At 44.4% G+C, this 23196-nt stretch overlaps 1 protein-coding gene across 1 annotated transcript in view; it reads right to left on the reverse strand.

Moving 5' to 3' along the window:
* Positions 1-22859, reverse strand: part of plekhb2 (pleckstrin homology domain containing, family B (evectins) member 2) — a 39209-nt gene extending 16350 nt beyond the window's left edge. Inside the window, exons 1-6 of the mRNA XM_072474687.1 lie at positions 22727-22859; positions 9868-9922; positions 8186-8338; positions 7431-7533; positions 6810-6849; positions 5607-5693 (exon numbers count right to left, since the gene is read on the reverse strand). Of these exons, the coding sequence (XP_072330788.1) occupies positions 5607-5693; positions 6810-6849; positions 7431-7533; positions 8186-8338; positions 9868-9904 (420 nt within the window). The 5' untranslated portion in view covers positions 9905-9922; positions 22727-22859. The remainder of the gene's footprint in view (positions 1-5606; positions 5694-6809; positions 6850-7430; positions 7534-8185; positions 8339-9867; positions 9923-22726) is intronic.
* Between the last annotated feature and the right edge of the window lie 337 nt (positions 22860-23196).

A 23196-nucleotide genomic window follows, 5' to 3' on the forward strand; every position in this document is an offset into this window, starting at 1 on the left:
AAAACTCTTAACCTCAGTATTGAGATTTTCAATTAACCCTGGAATCTATGTTCAATCAGTTTGATCAGTAACCCAAAACACTGGAGACCATTGTTAAATGGAAAAAAAACACCTGCAGGGGGTACACCAATGGTGCTGTAAGTTTCAGAAATTTGACACAGTGACAGTGAAGGAATGGTGATATTGTTCCAAGACAGAATAGCGAGTGGCTTGGAGGGGAACTTGTGCTCCTTTGCATCTGCTGCCCTAGTTCTTCATAATGGTTGAAATCGGGGGTTTGGAAGATGCTGTAAAAGGAGCCTTTGGCAAGTTGCTCCAATGCATCTTCTAGATGGTACACACTGCTGCCAATGTGCGTCAGTGGTGGAGGAAATTAATGTTCAAGATGGTGGACAGGGTGCTTTGTCCTACATGGGATCAAGCTGAAGCGTTGATGCAATCACACAACTGGAGGAGAGGGGAGAATATTCCATCACACCCCTGATTTGTGCCTTTAGATGGTGGACAGATTTTGGAGAGTCACGGAGTTACTCTCTGCAGAATTCCCAGTCTCTGACCTGCTTTTGCAGACACAGTGGGCGCAATTCTCCCATCGGGAGACTAAGTCCCGACGCCGGAGTGAAAACCGGAGTGTTTCACTCCAGCATCGGAGGCCGCTCCCAGCCCCCTATTCCCCCGCCCCGAGGGGGCTAAGAGCGGCGCCCCGTCATTTACGCGCGCCGGGCCTTGACGCTGCTTGTAAATGACGCGCGGGCGCCACGTAAATGACGTCACCCGCGCATGCGCGGTTGGCGTCCTCCCCGCGGCTGCCCCGCAAGAAGATGTCGGATGCATCTTGCGGGGCGGTGGAGGAAAGAAGGTCCTCCTTCAGAGAGACCGGCCCGCCGATCGGTGGGCACCGATCGCGGGCCAGACCCCTTTTGAGGCCCCCCACCCCAGTGCATGAACCCGACCCCCACAGGCCGCCCTCCCAGCGTCCCGCGCTGTTCCCGCCGGCAGCGACCAGGTGTGGATGGCGCCGGCGTGAACCTGTCATGTTGAGCAGGCCGCTCGGCCCATCTGGGCCGGAGAATCGCCGATGGCCCATTACCAACGGCAAGCGGCGATTCTCCCACCGGCCAGCCGTGATTCTCGCCGCGCCGATTTCGGGGGGGCGGGGGAAGAGAGGAGAATCATGTGCGGGCATCGGGGCGGGATTCGTGCAGTGCCCAGGCGATTCTCCCACCCGGCCTGGGGCGGGGGAAGAAAGATAATTTTGTCCAGTATTTACATGGCTATGTCTAGTTCAGTTTCTGGGTCAATGATAAATTCAGCAATGGTAATGCCATTGAATGTCAAGGTTAGATTCTCTTATTGGCTATCATCATTGCATGGCACGAATGTTACTTAACAATCAGCCTGAATATTGTCCACAGGTAGCACAGTGGTTAGTACTGTTGCTCCACAGGGTCCCATGTTCGATTCCTGGCTTGGATAACTGTCTGTGTGGTGTTTACATTTTCACCCAGTGTCTGCTTGGGTTTCCTCCGGGTGCTCTGGTTTCCTCCCACAGTCCAAAGATGTGCAGGTTAGGTGGATTGGCCGTGCTAAATTGCCCTTAGTGACCAAAAAGGTTAGGTGGGGTTACTGGGTTACGGGAAAAGGGTGGATGTGTGGGGTGCTCTTTCCAAGGGCCGGTGCAGACTCGATGCGCCAAATGGCCTCCTTCTGTACTGTAAGTCCTATGATTCTATGATTGCCTCAGTATCGAAGAGTTGTAACTAGTACTGAACACTGTACAGTCAACCAATAACCACAACCATCCCCACTTCAGATGTTATGATAGAGGGAAAGTCATTGATGAAGGTGGTTGGGCCTGGGGCAACACCCCGAACTCCTGCAGCAACATCTTGGGACTGAGATGATCGGCCTCCAACCTGCACAGCCACCTTCCTTTGTGCCAAGTATTATTCCAACTAGTGGATAGTTCTTCTTCTGCCATTCTGTACCCCCTGATCTCTCACCAGCTTAGAGTTAACCTGGTGTTGTAAGACTTCTTACTGTGCTCACCCCAGTCCAATGCTGCATCTCCACATCATCTCACCAGTTTGTCATTGACTTCAATTTTATTTGGATTCCTGGATGCCACACGTGGTCAAATGCCTCCTGGATGAAGGGCAATAATTCTCAGCTCACGCTAGGAAGCTCTCTTGTTCAACCCAGGGATGTTTCTGGAGCCGTCTCCTTCTGTTAGTTGTTAAATTATCCACCCATTCATGGCATGCTCAGATCTGTTGGTTATGGAATCACTTGGCACAGTCTATAACATGCTGCTTCTACTGTTCAAATGCATGCAGTCGTCTGTTGTGACTAAAGTACGTCTGTTGCTTCTCTTGGGCGTGCTCTCCGCCACTTAATGAATGAGGAGTGATGCCCTGGCATGTTGGCTGTGGAAGAGTGGGAGATATGCCAGACCATAAGGTGGCAGATTGTGGTTGAAAATCATCCTGCTGCTGTTGATGGCCCACAGGAACTTATGGATACCCAGTTTTGAGCTACAAGATTTGTTCAAAATCTATCCCATCTAGCACGGTGGTAGAGTCACACAACACAATGGAGGATACATTCAATGTGAAGACAGGACTTCACCTCCACAAGGACGTCGCGGCAGCCGCCCATTGTAATTTTGTGTCGTGGTTTAATACAAGCGAGTGGCTTTTTCAGCCTTTTCACAGGCGAGTTAAGAGTCAGTTACTTTTCTGTGGATGTGGAGTTGTCCACAGACTAGAACAAATGGGCTTCCTTCCCCAAAAAAGGACATTAGTGAACCAGCTAGTTTTACGGCAATCCAACAACTCCATGGTAATAATTTCTGATACTGACTTTTTTCTTCATTTCAGATTTATTGAATGAACTAAATTCAAATTCAGAAACTGCCATGATAGCATTGGAATTCCAGTCTCTGGATTATTTATCCAGATCACCAAATTACTAGTCCAGTAACGTAGCTGCTATGTTACCAAACCCCTGTATCCTCAACTCTGATCCCCGCATGGCCGAATATTTTATTGACATTTACCATCTCACCTTGCACAGGGTGCCATGTTAGCGATGCCTGTAGAATTGTGGTGAAGTCAGAATCAAAACATTTGAGGAGTGAAGAATTAAAACGGACAAAGAAGGTACGGTTTCAGCTGCATTATTAAAAGGAACTATGAGCACTACTGAAAGAAAGCAACTTTTCAGAATTGCAGAGAAAAACATCAAGAATTTCTCCATAAATCAAAGTGAGGAAAGCTCAATCTATTTGCTGGAATCTTTAAAACAAGCCAATGTATTGTTTTGGACTTGCTGATGGCCGCCTATGCGGGAACCGATGGCTGCTTATCCGGGAGCAGCCGGAAGCAGAATGTTCTGGAAAATTTATTGAACATCGAGAAAGAATTGCAATCCTTGACGGATTCATTTGAGAGAGAAACAATACTCCGGATCTGTTCAACTGGATTGTTTCACTAGTCTGATGTTCACTCAATAGTTCAGTCAAATGTTCACTCAAAAGACATGGGAAGGCGGTTGTGCAGTGGTGTTGTCGCTTGACTAGTAATCCGGAGACATATGGTAGTGGTCTGGGGACCTGGGTTTGAATCCCACCGTGGCAGATGGTGACATTTTAATTAAACTTTTTTAAATGCCTGGAATGACCATGAAACCATTGTCAATAAAAACCCATCTGGTTCACCAATGACCTGGAAAAACCTACATGTGACTCCAGACCCACAGCAACGTGGCTGATTCTTAAGTGCCCTGTGAAATGGCCGAACAAGCAACTCAGTTGTAATCAACCGCTACAAATGTAACTGAATGTACTCTGGGTGGGGGACTCCTACCAACAGTAGCTCGGCAGTACCAGCACAGACCGCGCTGGCCAGGTCCTAAAAGTCATTGCGGCTAGACTGGGTTTGTGGCAGATGGTGAGGAACCGACAAAGAAAAACATACGCTACCTCATCCTCACCAATCTGCCTGCCACGGATGCATCTGTTCATGACAGTATCAGTGGAAGTGACCACCACACAGTTGTCGAGGGTCAGGGTTTAGAGAATACCAAAGAATATCATGGAGTTCACCTGACTTACAACTTTTAATAAATTTTGGTTGGTTGTGAGGAGCACAATGGCCCAGGTGTTAAGCAACAGAGATCTTAAGTATTTTTAAACAAAACAATGTTTATTCTAGGAATCCAGTTAACATTTTATAAACACACAGTAAACATCTTATCAACTACCAACACACATACCCCATCAAAGATACAGTACTCTATAGGTAACCCTTAATAACTTTCCTAACAACATGCATAAGCCAAACACCCTTTTTCTACAAAAACAGTAGGTTTGAATTCCTTACAGAAAACAGGTATTACTTTGAAGTTATCAAGTGGTCTGGAGACATTCTTTAGCATGCAGAGAGAGAAACCAAACATACATCTTCTTTGTTTGAATGCAGCTCCCAAATGAAAACCAAACCAAAAAACGCAGGAGCCACAAAGCAGCTTCCAGCTCAAAACGAAAGTAAAAGACAGAATCACAGCCCAGCTCTGCCCACACAATGACATCAGTGCAGCCATTTGATAAAACATTTTTCTTAAAGGGACCCTCACATCACAGTCCTTGTGGACACAAAAGTTCCAAGTTTGCATTGAGGATATACTCCATCGTGTCAGGAACATAGGAATTTGGAGCAGAAGTAGGCATTTCAGCCCCTTGAGTCTGCTCCGCCATTCAATCAGATCATAGCTGATCTTCTTGATCTCAAATCCACCTCCCTACCCGCTCCCCATCTCCCTTTAACCCGCTTTTTAAAATAAGAAATATATCTATCTCCTTCAAACCATTTAATCATTTAATGACTCAGACTCGGTGGCGGCAAGGTAGCACAGTGGTTAGCACTGTTGCTTCACAGCTTCAGGGTCCCAGGTTTGTTTCCCGGCTTGGGTCTTTGTGGAGTCTGCATGGGTTTCCTCCGAGTGCTCCGGTTTCCTCCCACAAGTCCCGAAAGATGTGCTGTTAGGGGAATTGGACATTCTGAATTCTCCCTCTGTGTACCCGAACAGGCGCCGGAATGTGGCGACCAGGTGCTTTTCATAGTAACTTCATTGCAGTGTTAATGTAAGCCTACTTGTGACACTAAAGATTATTATTATAAGAATCCACATGGACTTCTTCAGCCGCTACTCTGCATCAATCAGCTCTGCTGTCATCTGAAATTACTCCCTCACTTCCACCGTGCTAAATGGGATAGACTTCAAACAGATCAAGGAACTCAAGACTGGGCATCCATGAGGTGCTGTGGACTATCAGCAGAATTGTACTCAACCACAATTTGTAAACTCATGGCCCAGCCTATCCCCCACTCTTTCGTTACCACCATGCCAGGGGATCAACCCCAGTTCAAAGAAGAGTACAGGAGAGCATGTCAGGAGCAACACCATGTATAGTTGAACGTTGTGACGCTACAACACAGAACTACTTGCATGGCAAACAGCATAAGCAATAAGTAATGAACAGAGCTGAGCTCTGGTCTCAAGAAATTACCAATGTAAAAGGTAATTTGTACAGTCGCTGCATTTACCTGTCCTGGTGCTGTGGGATACGTTGTGTAGGGTGGAGGAGCAGAGGCATAAATAGCGTCATCCAAGAGAATTTCAGGACCAGGGTTCTGTAATGAGTCATAAGGTTCATTCTTAAAATTCGCTGAGAGATAAAAATTTGGTTAATGCAACAAATTCTACAGAAAAAAAAAGCTGTTGATACATAACCCTCTACAAAACCACAACCTCCAGTTATTGTGAAACACATTCATAGCCACTGACAGCTCAGTTACTGTATGTCTCATGCACAAAGCTCATACATATAAAGGGGCAGTACGGTGACACAGTGGTTAGCACTGCTGCCTCATGGAGCCAGGGACCCGGGTTCAATCCTGGCCTTGGGTGACCGCCTGTGTGAAGTTTGCACATTCCCTCTGCCTGCATAGGTTTCCTCCGGGTGCTCCGGTTTCCTCCAACAGTCCAAAGATGTTCAGGTTAGGTGGACTGGGTATTGCCCCTTCGTGTCCAGGGATGTGTAGGTTAGGCTAAGGAGTTATTGGGATGGGGCGGGGAAGTGGGCTTGGGTGGAGGGCTCTTTAAGAGGGTTAGTGCAGACTCGATGGGTCGAATGGCCTCCTTCTGCACTGTAGGGATTCTATGAAACTACAGTGGAGAATCAGAAGAAACTTGAACTACAGTATAAAATTATTTACATGATCAGTGGCCAACAGGTCCCAGTTACACAATTAGTGCTGGGTCGACCCATTGTGTACACTATGTTTCTCCTGTTATGGTTAAGGTCATTTTGTTGGCCCTGATCTGAGGCCATGACTGTTTTCACAGACCCTGTTCTATGGAGGGAAAACGCCCAGGGTTCCTACTTAGAAAGCTTGGATGTTGGTAAAAGAACAGCCTCATGGTGAAAATGGCTGGCTGACTAACACCCATCAACTAGCTTTGTTCATGAATTGTGGGCAATTGGCAAAAGTAGTGTGTGGACCAGAATTGTGTTTGGTAAATGGAGCTGCAGGCCAGCAGTGGTGCAAAGGTCGAGGAGGGAATCAAAGTATTTACTGATAACTCTGACACTCCTGTGTGTCAATACCAAAACCAAAGAGGCCCTACCAAACTGCTTGAAGGAGAAAGGTTTAGGATTTGCGTCACAAATCAAATTGATGACTCCCGCATACTGCTATTACTCACTACTCAAAGCAAATTACAAGTCTGAAAGATTTTATACTCACCAAGTTAGTCTGGGCCTCTTGAAGAGCAAGTTTCCAGGCCCTGCATAAACCGTGAACAAGCATTAATACAGAGCTCAAGAACAATCAGAACCCAATCAGTTCCTATTCCACACGAACAACTAAAATACAAATAATTTGTGCAACATTCAGAATTTTGAAAAATTCCAAGTCACGTACCTCCCTTGGTGTAGTTCAGATTTAGTCAGAAAGGGTGCAATTTGTTAAAAGGACAGGAATGACACGCTACTCAACACAAATGAGCACTCCTGTTGCTCAGCTGTCCCCCTTTTGAAAGTCACAAAGTCTAACTGTTGCAGATAAACAAAGCTTCTGACGAAAAGCTCAAACTGAAGTCCACTGATATGCTGATTCACACAATAGTCACTCATTTACAATACCCTTCTTGAGGAAGGAGATGAGGGGGCATGAGCAGCATGCGAGGGGGCGCGCACAAGGGACAGAGCTTTTGAGAGACTGAAGCGCAGGTGAGTGAGAGCAATGGCAGTACGAGAGAGAGTGAGGGAATACAAGACCAAAGAGATTTTATGATGAGATTTCAACACTAGAATCAAATAAAGCTTTTCACAGAAATATTGAGAATAGAGGTAAAATAAAACTTACAGGCAGTCATCAGCACTTTCAGCACATAGATTAATGGTTCTTTCATCCCTGCACAGAATCTGGAGTAAACAATCTCTTGGTTTTCCTTCTGGAGGTTGGAAATCTAATTTGGGAATAAATAATAGCTCAAACCAATACACAATCTAAACAAAACTAAACAAAAGTGAACGGCTTCACTTATACAGCAGGCAGTTCAAGACTCTTCCGGTCTGCCAACTACTCAAGTGTTTATTCTATGTGTTAAAGTCTGTTTTCATTGCAAATCTGCAGAAAATTTACAAGCAAATCTCTGGGGAAATAACAATCCCAACTGACTTTCAATCAGTGACTCTAGTTTTTCTGGAGGCCTAAAATCAGCCAAAGTCCATGCATTTAATGTGGCAAAGAAAAACCTTTCCAAGTGGTGAACTGGATCAGCCCCAAGTAATCCATGTTCAAAAAAGGTAGGATTTGACAGTAGCATCTTCGAGTTCACCGGAGCTAAAACGCCATCGGACCATGTGGCAAATATGGCAAACGGATTGTTCAGGTTGTGTTACAAATGGGTGATACCTTGACTGAGCCAAAGGTGATATCAAGCTATTTGGGAAGATGCATGGTATGAAACAACTGCAGGTAGATAGTTACCTAATAAACCTTGAAGTGGAAAATAATAGCAAGTGCAGCATTATCACAGGGCTCACTAAAAACTTCTGGTCTTGTTGATTAAGTCAATAAATTCATAAACCCGAGTTAAGTCAATAAACTAGAAGTACCTCGGCACTCGTATCCAGATCGGATGTTAATGCAATCTACTTTCATATGGATCTTATCTTCCATGTCTTCTCGCAATTGATCATCGTAGTAAAAGAGCTGGCCATTGGACCACAGGTCAAACCAGTTGTTCTTCCATCGCTTTAGAATAGTACCTGAAACAAGTTCAAATAGAAAATCAACTGCTGAAGCTCTTTTCATCAGTGCAGCTTACTCCGGGCCAAATGGCCATGAAGCATTTAATCCGGAGGCCATGAACAAACATAACATGCATTACAAAGATGGCCCCATTCGAAGTAATAGAATAATGGTCTAAACCAACTTAATTACACACATCCATGCCTACCACTACAATATCAAGCTTCCCAAAGATACACCCATTTCAACACCCAGTCCAACATACAAAATATAAAAAGCTGCTACTGGTAAATTGTAATAACACATTCAAATGAGATATTTCCAAAGGTTCAAAGAGGGGCAATTGCAAATAGTGCAAAAGCAAGGTTCGAATGGTTCTCTAAAAAACCCAACAAGAAATTTTGGCATGGATAATACACGAGTACAGAGGGGCCTGGAGAGATCATAGATTTTCAATTGGAGGCAGAATCCTTGAATATTTTGTAAAGCAAGCTAGATAGATTCTTGATTAACAAGGGGGTGAAAAGGGCAGCATGCGTCGCAGTGGCTAGCACTGAGACTGCGATGCTGAGGACTCGGGTTCGAATCCCGGCTCTGGGTCACTGTCCGTGTGGAGTTTGCACATTCTCCCCAAGTCTGCGTGGGTTTCACGTCCACAACCCAAAGATGTGCTGGTTAGGTGGATTGGCCACGCTAAATTTCCCCTTAATTGGAAAAAGAAAAATAATTGGCTACTCTAAATTTATTTAACAAAAAAGGGGGATGAAATGTTATCATTAGGCAGAAATTTGGGGTTGAAGTTATAATCAGATCAGCCATGATCTTATTGAACGGTGAAGCAGGCTCGAAGGGTCAAGAGGCCTACTCCTGCTTCTAATTTGTATGTTAGTATGTTCCAGAAGCATTGCAAATGTGGAAGTATCTCATGATAGAGGGAGACAGGATGAAACAAAGATTTCCAGTGGATATTATTAGATATAGACCAGTATCAAATCAATATGTTTAAGCTGAAAAACCTCTAACTTTGACGGGGTAGTTTAGAATGTTTGGTACCAGCCAAATCTGGTTTAAATTTCTTTAAAAAAAAAAAAATTTAGAGTACCCAATTCAATTTTTCCAATTAAGGGGCAATTTAGCGTGTTCAACCCACCTCCTTGCACATCTTTGGGTTGTGGGGTGAAACCCACGCAAACACGGGGAGAATGTGCAAACTCCACACGGACAGTGACCCAGAGCCGGGATCGAACCTGGGACCTCGGCGCCGTGAGACTGCAGTGCTAACCACTGTGCCACCGTGCTGCCCTTGGTTTAAATTTCTAACCAAGATGCTGGAATCTGAAACAAAAACAGAAAATGCTGGACAATCTCAGCAGGTCTGACAGCATCCGTGGGGAGAGAACGGAGCTAACATTTTGAGTCTGGGTGACTCTGTCAAAGTTAGTTTGAAAGATGGTTTAAATTTCTCTCCAATTATCCAATCGGCTCACAATCGGCAGCTAAACATCGCCATCACTTTACATCATACAGGTTGGTAAATACAACTCACTCTGCCGCAGCAGCCACCCACTCTTAACGTAGGCCATGCCTGGAACAAAAAGGATCTGTGGAAAGAAATGGAAACGGTTCAAAATGAGAGCAATAAAGCCCAACATTGTTGTATAATAATGTTCAATAGACATGAAAATGTGTGGCAGTGGGAAGCACGCATTCTTATGACAAACTTGTAGTTTTATCTCGAGAGAATAAATAGAGAAGCTGAAAAGCTGCAATACTATAAGCAAGAACAAAAATCAGAAGATGCCAGAGATGAACAGCACAAAGAAAGGGGAAATGCAGGAGACGCAACCACATTTCCTTTTGCCATCTCTCGCCTCACAGTCCAAGGCCCCAAACACTCCTTCCAAGTGAAATATTTTTTGTTGCAGTTCACAATGTGGTCTCCTCTACATTAAGGAGACCGAATACAGATTGGGTGACCACTTTGTGGAACAGCTCATTTCTGTCAGAAAGCATGACCGCACCCCGCCCCCCTCCCACCCCCACCCAAGCTTCTCTCTCGTTCCACACAGTTGTTGCCCAACCAGTTGAATTTTCTCCTTCATTTTCTTTTTAATTTCCGATTTCCAGCATCTACACTATTCTGCTTTATGTATAGAGAGTGCATGATGAAAGAAAGGCGTGTCTCATTTTATTGTGACATTACTGACTACAAATAATTTTCTTTTTAAAAAAAAAAGCTAGCTACAGCATATTGGATGCCTTGAAACAGTGATCAACATGGATACTGATTGAAACAGTTGGGAATGTATAATTATATCCTCCTGACAGAGTTCTCAATCATTGAAACACCAAGTCCAATTTTCTCTAAGCTTTGAAGAAGCCGATTTAGTTAAAACTCGTTTGTTGACAGAGGAATGGGGGCCAAACCTCCTTCAGCTGAGATGTGGGCAACTCAGGCAAGACCACACTTTACTTCTAGCAGTCCATGGAGCGCTCCATTTCTAACAGCACTGTTTGTGTACCTACACCACATGGACGACATTGCTTCAATGCTTATGGCAGCGGCTCACCACCAGCTTCTCAATTAGGGATGGAAAATAATTGTTATTTTTAAAAACATTTTAATAATTGTTATTAGTGTCACAAGTAGGCTTAGATGAACACAGCAATGAAGTGACTGTGAAAATAATGCAACCTCGCCAGCGACGCCCACATCCCAAGAAAGAAATGTGTGAAAACAAAATAAGCTGTGCAACGATGTGGCCTGGCTCGCCAGGTCATGCCAAGGTAGTAAGTGTCAACAATATGATGTGGGGTTAGAGTTCCGTGCCAGCCAGACCCAGGAGGGATGACAGATTGCACTGTTGCAACAAGGCAGGTAAAGTGCACTGGCAAGACAGAGCACAGAAGCAGCACACAAGCCCAGCGGCAGAGACAATGCCACAGAGAACAAAACAGAGGTGGAGAGAAATTCAAAACAGGGGCATCACATCTTAATTGGCAGAAGAAGGAGCAGCAGAACACAGTTTTAAGGCAAGTATATAGGTTAAATATTAATATTCTTTAATATACTGTGCTTTCATATTTTTAGCGTCTAACCACTTAATTCAAGAATCCATGTCTGGAGGCAAGGGAACAAGAACACCAGGGAGTGAAATAAAAACATCCAAAATGCTGTAGCTCAAGGGAATGCACTCATTAGCGAATACTTGGGGAATGGTGAATATTTGGGGAGTGATTCTCCAAATCAAATCAAGGACGAGTTGTGTTTACTCCAGCTACATTCTAGTCCATTAAATACAAACGTTCTGAATTTTTCCAGGTTTTTTTTTTGTTTCAGTACTTCATGCAAGTGCAAGAAAAAATAAACATAGATACAAGTGATATAAATAATCTAGATTATGCTATAACAGAGTCGGTGTGTGCCTGGGTTACAGCATGTGGGAGTTTGTGGGCAGTGAGACTGTCACGAGGCATCACATCAGGAGGCGTCTCCATCTCGAACTCTCCGGCTGAGTCATCACTTGGAAACATTAGCACTTACGGGCGGGGCAGTGTCGAAGCACAAAACTAATATTATTCAACACGCACAAAGGTATTTGCTACTTGTGAAGCCAAGAGTGAAAAGACTGTCGGGAGAACATCACCATGCAGACCATAGTACCTTGAACTAGGAGACTGACTAAAGTGTGGAAGCATAATGCGGTAGCAGTAATGGATGCGATCTAGTGCTTGGCTGATGCACAGAAGAAAGTCTAGTTCTTGAATTTAATTCTGAAATAACGTGTGGTAAAGGGAACTATAATAAATATGTTACAAACTACTAATATTGGTAAATTATCCCAGAGCTACTGCAAGTATGACTATTCACTAACACGACCAGCTCCCAACTCCTTGAGGTACAGAGTCACATGGTAGATTTACACTGCCACCTGCTGATCAGAGGTCGTTTACATCATTATATACATGAGAGCTCATGCATATTATTACAATACCTTGTCAGCACAGGATCAAGAGACCCACATGGCATGTTGCCTACCAGGCGCCAGAGTGAGGAACACCTGAAAAGTGCTTGAAAGGAATGGGAGCAGGAGGATCCCGTTGTTCTGAGACCAGCATAGGGGAGAGTAGGAAAGTGGTTCGGTTTGGAGAGTACTGGGAAATAGGTGCTAACTTAAAGGGCTTCAAATTATTACCTGAGACACATGCAAATTAATTTAGGCATGAACAGATTAGCGAGTTTAACATCTGGCTGAAGGAGTGGTGTAGGAAAGAGGGGTTTGACTATATGGGGCACAGGCACCGCTATTGGGACAGGAATAGATCCACCTTAACCAAGCTGTGACCAAGGTCCCATCAGAATGGATAAATAGGGCAGTCACAAGGACTTTAAACGCGTAAATGGATGGGCGGGGTCAGATGGAAAAGATAGTATCAATAACAGGTTTTTTTTTTAATGTACGAGAGAGTAGAGTTACAGTCAGACATTGTGCTCGAGGCACTGCAGGGAAAAGAGAAACTAAAGTGGTTAAACTAGGAGTGAGAATTGAGAAATGAGTACAAAAAAGCAGAAGGTCAGGGCATGAGGCCCTAATAAGCAATCTTTTGCACAAAAGCACAGAATAAAAGGAACAAATTGAATGGATTATCCGTGCAAATCCAAGAATACAACACGGTAGCCATTATTGAGACATGCCTACAAGATGGTTAGACCAGGAGCTAAATATACCAGGTTATAAGGTTAACAGCAAAAATAGGGAAATGGTAGAGGGGGAGTAATGAATAAGGATGAAATCATTTTAGTGATGGAGGATATAACAAGATGGAAGCAGGCAGTGGAACCTTCATTAAGTAGAATTAAGAAACAGAAAATAATTTAAGACTGTAGTGAAAGTTGTGTAGAGGCCCCCACAGTTGTACAATATTTGTTTATATAAATGCAGAAATTAAGACAAGGGGCACAATCAAAAGGGAACAAAATCCACGAGCAAACGCGTTTAGTCGCGTGTTTCCCGGCACACACAGTGCCGATAAAACACATTCAATGCGACTCGCTTTGAATAAAGGGCCTGAACGGGGAATGCTTGGCCGAGGCCGCACATTGCTCCGTTTTTTACAATGGGGAGCACTGCTTGCCACAACTCCCCATTGTAGCGAGAGATCGGGTCGCCGAGGCCAGAAAAGAATCTCCAACCCAACCCCCCCTTCATCCCCAACCCAAACACAACATGGGAGGGTACCCCCCGCCCGACCCCACCCCCTCAACACCACACCGGGCAACCCTGGCCCGATCGTACGCGCACAAATAAATCTTGGCATCTTGGCAGTGCCCCTGCCAGCTTAAAGTGCCACCTGGGCACCTTGGCAGTGTCCAGCTGGCACCCATGCCAGGGCACCACCCTGCCCAAAGGGCAATCAGCTGGGGGCCTCCGATCCCCTTGAGACCCCCACGAGTGCTGTTCCGTCTGGTTCCGGTTTGTGGGGACTAGTACCAAATGGCGCTTGCCCGAGGCGAAAGGACTGAATCCCAAAGCCTCAGGTACCTCGGGAATCTGCACATTAGAGTAAGGCTTACTGCCTCGCTCCAATATACAGATTTGTTAAAAAGTGATCTTGCCCATTGTGGGTGGGATTCCCCTTGCAACGTCTCACGAGATTGCGTTGAAACTCATGAGACGTTGCGAGCTGGGTAGATCCCGGGAGCAGGTGCTATTCCAGCGCAGCATGGCCGCAGGATCGCACCCTCGTGGTTTAATGGGAGAATTTAACTTTCATACGAGCATATATGAATTATAGAATCCAGTCAGTGCAGAAGGAGGCCATTCGGCCCACCATGTCTGCACCGACGCTTCAAAAGTCCAACCTACTGTGGCCCAATTCCCCATCCTATTCCTGCAACCCCACCCTAAGGGGCAATTTAGCATGACCAATCCACCTAACCTGAATTAGACCATTAAAGTAGACCATTCAACCCCTTGAACCTGCTCCACCATTCAAAGAGATAATGAGCTCAATGCCATAATCTTGCCTATCCCTGATAACTTTCGATTCCCTTTTCATATATCACAAGCAGACTTCAACCTGTCCAAGTGGTCGTAAATTTCCTGAGCGTGTCCAAAATATTTATAATTCTTTCATGGGATGTGCGCACTGTTGGCCAGGCATTTTTTGCCCATCTGTAACTACCCTTGAACTGAGTGACTTGTTTAGCCATTTCAGAGGGCAGTTAAGAGTGGACCACATTGCTTTGAGGTTCAGGTCACATGTAGGCCACACCAGGCAAGGACAGTACATTTCTATCCTTAACAGATATACCTGAACCAGATGGGTTTTTGCGACAACCAATGATATTTTCCTGGTCATCAACACTGAGGCTAGCTTTCAATTCAAGATTTTATTCAATTGTCTTCATAGTGATCTGGCTGCCATGGTGGAATATGAACCCATGTTCATAGCATTAGCTTGAGCGTCTGAATTATTAGTCCAGTAACACTGCTACAATGTCACCATCTCCCCATCCGCAGCAGTATCTCCAAGAGTCAACAAAATGGGAGGAAATGCCACAATATGAGCCAGATTTAGTTAACTGCCTTACATCAAACAACGATCACACAGTCGATTTCAACAGAATGCGTAAAATGGAGAAACGCAGAACAGAAGAATGATGTTTTTTGCAGGCGAGTTGCCAACACTGTTCTACACTCATCCCATTGTCCTTTGCTCCTTCCTATAGTCTGAAAGCATAATCTGTTTTAACTATTTATCCTCAAGGCCGATAGTTCTGTTGCAAAAGAAAACAACCAAGGACAACTGAAATGGGCCAAAACGGCATTAAAATAAAAGAGAAAACCCAAGTATAAAACTAAAGTTCTATAGGAAAGGAATAAAGAATGATAAAACAAATAGCGAGAGTTTGAAAAAGAGTACGAAAAGAAACTTGGGAGGGATATAAAAATCAACACAACAAGTTTTAATAATTTCATTGGCGAAAAGAAGTTGATAAGGAGCATGTGGGACTCCTTAAAAACTGGTAATGGTAAGATTGGTCATTTAAATAATTATTCAACGCGTCAGTCATTTTCTTATTTGACGTCTGTAGCGGAACAGATCAGCATGCCAGAACCTAATCAGGGACTAATCAAAATCAACATTGGCAAACTAAGTATCAGAAAATAAATTTTCAAAAGGGAAATTGATAAGATTTTGCTAATCAACAACGTTAAACGATATGGGACAAAGGTGGTTTAGAATTAGGTTACAGATCAGCCATGCTTCCATCGAATGGCAGATCAGGCTCCAGGGGCAAAGATGGCCCTCTGTTTCTATGTTCTCTGATGGTTAAGACCATAAGATATTAGGCCATTTGGCTCATCAAGTCTGCTCCGGCATTCCATTATGGCTGATATGTTTCTCATCCCCATTTTTCTGCCTTCTCCCCATAACCCGATTCCCCCATTAATCATGAACCTATCTATCTGTCTTAAAGACACTCAGTGATTTGGCCTCCACAGCCTTCTATGACGAGTTCCACAGATTCACCACCCTTTGGTTGAAGAAATTCCTCCTCATTTCTGTTTTAAAGGATTGTCCCTTCAGTCTGTACCTCTGGTTCTAGTTTTCCTACTGGTGGAACATCCTCTTCCACGTTCACCCTATCTAGGCCTCTCAGTATCTTACAAGTTTCAAAAAGATCCCCCCTCATCTTTCTAAACTCCAAAGAATACAAACCCACAGTCCTCAACTGCTCCTCATGACAAGCTCTTCATTCTGGGGATCATTTTTATGAATCTCCTCTGGACCCTGTCAAAGGCCAGCACATCATTCCTTAGCTACAGGGCCCAAAACTAATCACAATACTCCAAATGGGTTCTGACCAGAGCCTTATCCAGCCTCAGTACATCTCCACTCTTGTATTCTAACCCTGTCGACATGAATGCTGACATTGCATTTGCCTTCCTAACTGCCGACTGAACCTGCACATTAACCTGAAGAGAATCTTGAACTAGGACTCCCACGTCCCTTTGTGCTTCTGATTTCCGAAGCCTTTTCCATTTAGAAAATAGTCTATGCCTCCATTCTTCCTACCAAAGTGCATAACCTCACACTTTGCCACATTGTATTCCATCTGCCACGTCTTTGCCCAATCTCCTAGCCTGTCCAAATCCTTCTGCAGCCCCCCTGCTTTCTCAATACTGCATGTCCCTCTGCATATCTTTGTATCATCTGCAAACTTTGCAACAATGCCCAGTTCCTTCTTCCAGATCATTAATGTATATTGTGAAACGTTGTGGTCCCAACACCGACCCAAGGTACACCACTAGTCATTGGGCAGCACAGTAGCAAAGTGGTTAGCACAATTGCTTCACAGCTCCAGGGTCCCAGGTTTGATTCCCGGCTTGGGTCACTGTCTGTGCGGAGTCTGCACATTCTTCCCGTGTGTGGGTTTCCTCCGGGTGCTCCGGTTTCCTCCCACAGTCCAAAGATGTGCAGGTTGGGTGGATTGACCATGCTAAATTGCCCTGAGTGTTGGGTAGGGTTACTGGGTTATGGGGATAGGGTGGAAGTGTGGGTTTGGGTAGAGTGCTCTTTCCAAGAGCCGGTGCAGACTCGATGGGCCGAATGACCTCCTTCTGCAGTACATTCTATGAAATCCTGAAAAAGACTCCTTTATCCTCACTCTCTGCCTTCTGCCAGTCCCTTACCATTAACACAATGGGCTCCTAATTTATTTAACAGCCTCCAAGATGGCAACTTGTTGAAGGCCTTCCGGGAATCTAAATGAATCACGTCCACTGGTTTGCCTTTGTCTAACTTCCTTGTTACCTCCTCAAAGAATTCTAACAGATTTGTCAGGCATGACCTCCCCTTGACGATGCCTTGCTGACTCAGTCCTATTTTATATTTTGCACTTACAAGTACTCCGCGATCTCATCTTTAATAATGGACTCTAAAATCTTACCAATAACAGCAGCCAGGCTAAAATAATTTCCCATCTTTTACCTCCCTCCCTTCTTAAACAAGGGTGTTCCATTAGCCACTTTCCAGCCCTCTGGGACCCTCCCTGCCTCTAGTGATTTCTGAAAGATCACCATCAATGCCTCCTTTTGATAGGACACATATCCTTGGATATTTTGATCCCAGCCCCGATCCCTTTGCAGCTACGTCTCTGTGATGCCCGCAACATCATACCGGCCAATTTCAATGTGCGCAACAAGCTCATTTACCTTGTTCCGTATACTGCGCGTATTTAGGTACAATAACCTCGGTCCTGCATTGACCACCTCCCTTCTCATATTTGTCCCTGTTTTTGCTCTGTCTGAAGTTAGATTCCTGCCACCTTCTATACTCTGTTCTATTACGGGTTCTGGAAACTTTACTAACCTCTCCTGAGACCTCGGCCCCTTTAGCTAGTTTAAAGTTCTCGTCATTAACCTGCACTTCTACCTTCTCCTTTAACTTGGATTTTCTAACTCTCCATTAAACTGAACCCTCTCTCTCTCTCTCTCTCCCCACCCCCCACTGATAGAGGTTAGCGAGCCAGTTGTCTGCTGCCAACCCACAAACAAACGGAAACAAATTCAGTTGTTCAACTGTTAATGAGGCTTGAACTTATAACTTCTGGGGGTATGAGAACAAGTCTAATGTCATAATCACCACATAATTGGGCACATTCCTTCAGCATAATGGGCTTGACCAGCCTTTACCTGTGCCTGAGGAAGGAGCAGTGCTCCGAAAGCTAGTGTTTGAAACAAACCTATTGGACTTTAACCTGGTGTTGTAAGACTTCTTACAATAAAAATGACCTGTGCCGATAAACATGACCCTATTATGAGAGAAAGCTATAGGCATCCAGAAGATGTACTTCCAAAAAGCAGATTATAACTAAATGCTTCAATTAACTTCACCCTCTCAGGGATGGACAACTGAAAAAACACAGATTATGTCTCGGTCACAACCCCATGATAAAAGCCTCGGATGACACTAGTGTCCTATCATTCAGAAACAGGGGAGAAAGTCACACACCTTGAATATCAAAGTGCCCTGTTTAACAAGGTTTTGAATGCAGTTGGACTTTCCAGAACTTTCCAAGTCAAGCACTATACTTTTGAGCACAAGTAATCTAAGTGGGATACTCCTCTCAAATGTAAAAATGGAGGAGAACAGCTTAATAAGCTTTGAATTGTAATAACACGTGTTACAGACAACATGCAACACTTACAATGTGGACCAATATTACTTCAGTACCCGAAGCCAAGGTAGAGATGGATGAAAGTAGTAGAGTTAGGGCAGAAATTGTCTTGTCAACAAAATAATGAAAACTCAATTCATCCAGTGGCAAGTGCATTTATTCACCAGTACTGCAGAATGTTGCCATTTAGAAGATGCAGGCAATTTACCAGCACAGTTCTAACGTAATCCCATAGACCTTTGCTCCTCCCTAGAGTCTTTAAGCATCATTGGATTGGATTGGATCTGTTTATTGTCACGTGTACCGAGGTACAGTGAAAAGTATTTTTCTGCGAGCAGCTCAGCAGATCATTAATTCCCTTTTCTTCCCATGTACTTAAAGAAAATTCATAATAGGGCAACACAAGGTATACAATGTAATTAAATTTTAAAAGATTAGAACGAGTATAAGTTAGGTAAAAAGTGGATCTGTTGGGGAGAGCTTGCAGAGAGTCGCCTCGCTCCAGCGCCATCTTGTATCATCTCTTTCAACTATTTATCCTCTTAATGATACTACAGTTTCTGTCTCAAAATACTCCACGTGGCAAGGCGTGACTTCAGATAACCTTCTCTCTTCACTTTGAATTCTAGCTTGAAAATTCTCTCTCACTTGCCCCTCAACAAGAAATTCTCTCTATTAAAAGGTACCAAAACTCTTTACAAATTTAAAAATTTTCGGTCCAATCGGGCAGCACGGCGGCGCAGTGGTTAGCACTGCTCCCTCACGGCACCGAGGTGGTTTGATCCCAGCCCTCGGTCACTGTCCATGTGGAGTTTGCACATTTTCCCTGTGTTTGCGTGGGTTTTGCCCCCACAACCCAAAGGGTGGGTTGATCGGCCATGCTAAATTGCCACTTAATTGGAAAAAATAAATTGGGTACTCTAAATTTTCGTTTTTTTTAAATTCTGTTCAATTAGTCATCCAGTGCAAAGAGTTCCAGTATGTAACTCTGTTGTTTCGCAACCCTGAAAGAAAAGAGATTTTGGGATTCTCCACAGTATTGCAACTGTGGATTAACCCGTCCTTGTACAAGAGTTTATTAACTGCTCCGCTAAAAATGTAAAGACATTCCTTTATACTTAACTGGACTACCCACAAAACTTTGGAGTGACAACAAGTCAGAGGCTGGGGAGCAATGCACCTCGCACCTCCCAAAGCCGGTCCAACAAGTCAAGAATGTGATGGAATACTCTCGATTTGCTGGACGAGTGCAGCCCCAATAACACTCAAAATGCTCAATCCCATCCAGGACAAAGCAGTATGCTTCATCAGCACCCCACCCATCATCCTAAGCATTTATACCCTCCACCTCCACCACTGGCGCACAGTAGCAACAGTTGTGGACCATTTTCAAGATGCACTGTAGCAATGCACCAAGGCTCCTGCAAAAGCACCTTCCAAACCCTCAAATTCTACCACCTAGAAGGGAAGGGGCAGCAGATGTGTGGGAACACCATCACTTGCAAGTTCTCCTCCAAGCCACACATCATCCTGGCTTGGAGATAAATCACTCTCAATGAGTCAAACTCCTGGAACACCCTTCCTAATAGTACGGTGGGTGCATGTACACCATGTGAACCACAGCGATAGCTCACAACACATCTGGGGTAATTAGGAATACACAATAAATGCTACCTTTGAAAGCATCACTCTCATCGAATGAACCAATTTTTTAAAAAAAGCACCATTCACAATCTAAGGAAGCCCAAATGCACTTACAGCCAATTAAGTAATCACTGTTGCAGTGGAAGAAACATAGCAGCCATCTTGTGCACAGCAAGCTCCCACAAACAGCAATATGTTAACGACCCAGTAACTGACTATAGCAACAATGGTTGAGGGATATTGCCACTTTTAAAATGACGGGAAATGCACATAACAGGATGTCTGGTTTTCCCATCCATTCGATGGATAATGTGGTGATAAAATGAGATTCTTTATGAACAAATCTTAGTGGGCAGGTTGTTGTGAAGTGTCCCATGTTTGGAGCTCATGTCCAACATCAAGCTTCAGGCGATTCCCCACCTTCCACTTATGCAGTAGGTGGCTGCACCGTCCATACCCGATGCTGATTTAGTTTACTACTCACCACTGATGAAGGCCAACCAGGGACCTCTTTGTTAAGTCAGAAAAGAGTTTTTTTTAATGTAGCTGCATCCCAGTTATGTCTTTCTGGATAGTGGTTGGTTACCAGCTGGATAATGTTACCTATCATTTCCCCAGAAACATCAGCACAGTTTTAAGCATTTGCTTTTGGAAGGTCCAGTTAACCATTTAGCCCCTACTCTTCTTTGGAAATTGCAGAGGAATGTTTTACATCCGCCCGAGATGGCGGTCAGTTTAAAGGTTCATCTGGAAGGCGGCACATCCCACAGTGCAGGACTTCCTCAGTATCACATAAGCATCATATCCTCAAATCTCTAGGATGGAGCATGAACCCTACAAGCTTCTGACACAAAGGCAGGATTGCTATCACTGAGCTAAGGCTAAAACTTATGTCCCTAATTCTGAAACTGAAAATGCTGCTGCCTGTCTATGGCCTACAGGTTTATAAAAAGATGCATCCAAACTCCTGGGGTCTATCCATCAAAACCTTCAGCACCTCCTTTACTTCAATCATTTTTTTGAACTCCCAAGTCTCCTTGCATGTAAACATTGCTGGTGTGTGAACAATCTGTTAACCAATCTACTTGTTTTAACCAACCTACATCAGCCTTTTGTAGACCCTCTCCCTCATTATTTACCAAACTTCCAATTTGTTGTAACTGCTGCTTTTGACACAGTGGACCCCAACATATCAGACACAAATCCAAGATTCTATATTCAATTTGTGTGCACTGAAAAATAAACTTCTCGCTGATTAAGAAATTAAAATATATAACTTATTTTCAGCTCAAACATTCAGCCACCATGTCAACCATTGGCAAGGGTATACGTTCTCTTGCTCCAACATCACAGAACTGTCCCAACGAATGCTGTTGTTTGAAACTGTGCCAACATAAAACACTAGTGGGTCACAGTAACAGAGGTTTTAACTGTTGATTTTTTTGAGCTCCAGAATAACAAGAGGAATTTCAAAGGGCTGAATGCAGTAAGAATGAGGAGTTAACTGCTGTTCTTGTGACATTAGGGATAAGTCACATTTGGGACAGGGGAGGGAGATTTTGACTCTATTGGTCTGAGGTATGCATAATCAATCTGCGAGTGACTCATGTTGGCACTGGGTGCCCAGAATCAAAGCCTCCCTCCACTGACGTCATTCAGTCAGCCAAATTGAAATGTTGGCTTGATGAGATAAACAATGATAATGGTGATAATGTTTACACTGTGCATTAGATACATAAAACCAGATCGACAATTATTTGAGAATGAAACTAAACTGGTCCAAGCGACACCATGGTGAACAGTTCGTTCCTCAGTTTGCACCCGATTCCTTACATTTCATCAATTCCATGAAAGATGTATATATAAAAAAAACAAAATCGTCACCATCCTATGCTACGGTGATGTTCAATGGATTAACAATTTACTTGCGGGGGAAAGGGGTGGGGTGAGAAAGAGAAAAATATGGTGTGTGAAAGAGAAAAAGTGTGTTTCTGGGAGGAAATGTAGTCAGACTGACATGGCATTGTCACAGATGACGACAGCCACACAAACAGAGACAAACGCCCTTCTCCTCGTCCCTGTATTGTAATAAAGCTCCATCAAGCCTGTGCCAGTGTTGTGTAGTCAATCAAGGCCCTTGGGCCGATTCTGGGGCCGGATAGCTCTTTTCGAAGGACGCACAGAAAACGTAAATCGAAAAAAGGGTCAGCGAGCAGGTGTACGAAGTGAAACCAGGCCGCCTGTTTTACGTGTCGGCTGGACGAGCAGGTGCATAAATACAAATCCTGCCCCACAACCTCATTGCTGTCGGTGCGCAATGATGGGGGTGCGGATACTGGAAACAGAAACAAGAAAAAAAATCAATTCATTTAAAATAAAAACCCTACACCAACTGAACGCGCTGTGAGGCCGGCTCACTTTTGATAGATACAGTTGCGAGCCTGTAATTGACACAGGCGGAGACATTCCAAATTGGAACGCTGACACTCCAACGGAACGCCGTGTAACCATTCAACGTTCCATCCCAGCTGCGGCGGCCGCCACCGCCGCCTCTCACTCAGCTACTACTTACCAACACCAGCCGCCACTCTCAACCTTTAGCTCAACTTGTGGCGTTTCACTTATGACAAGTCAGGTCCCTCTCCCCCAAGCGACTGCACTATCCTCTGGGAGCTGTAGTCTGCTCCACACAGTTCCCCCCTTGCCGCCAGGGATAGGGAGACTACATTTCCCAGCGATCGCCGCGGGACTCTCCTTCCTGGTTTCATTTGTTTTGGAGGGGGGTTGTTTTGGTGGCGATGTTTCCAGCTCCAACTCACTAAATGGCGTCAGTGTTAAATATTTATCCTCTCTTGGTGCGTCCATCAGGTGTTTATATTTGCAGAAGCGATATTTCTCTACAAAAGAAAATTTGTCTGAGGCCTCGCAATTTGCTGGAACTCTGGATCCCTTCCCTAAACATTCATTACAGGGCAAGCTGCACAAGTATGCAGAGGAGCAGGGTAGATGGTAGTTCTGGATCAGGAAGGATGTGAGGAGGCT

This window comes from Scyliorhinus torazame, chromosome 14 (assembly GCF_047496885.1).
Source record: "Scyliorhinus torazame isolate Kashiwa2021f chromosome 14, sScyTor2.1, whole genome shotgun sequence".
In the NCBI taxonomy this organism is placed as follows: Eukaryota; Metazoa; Chordata; class Chondrichthyes; order Carcharhiniformes; family Scyliorhinidae; genus Scyliorhinus; species Scyliorhinus torazame.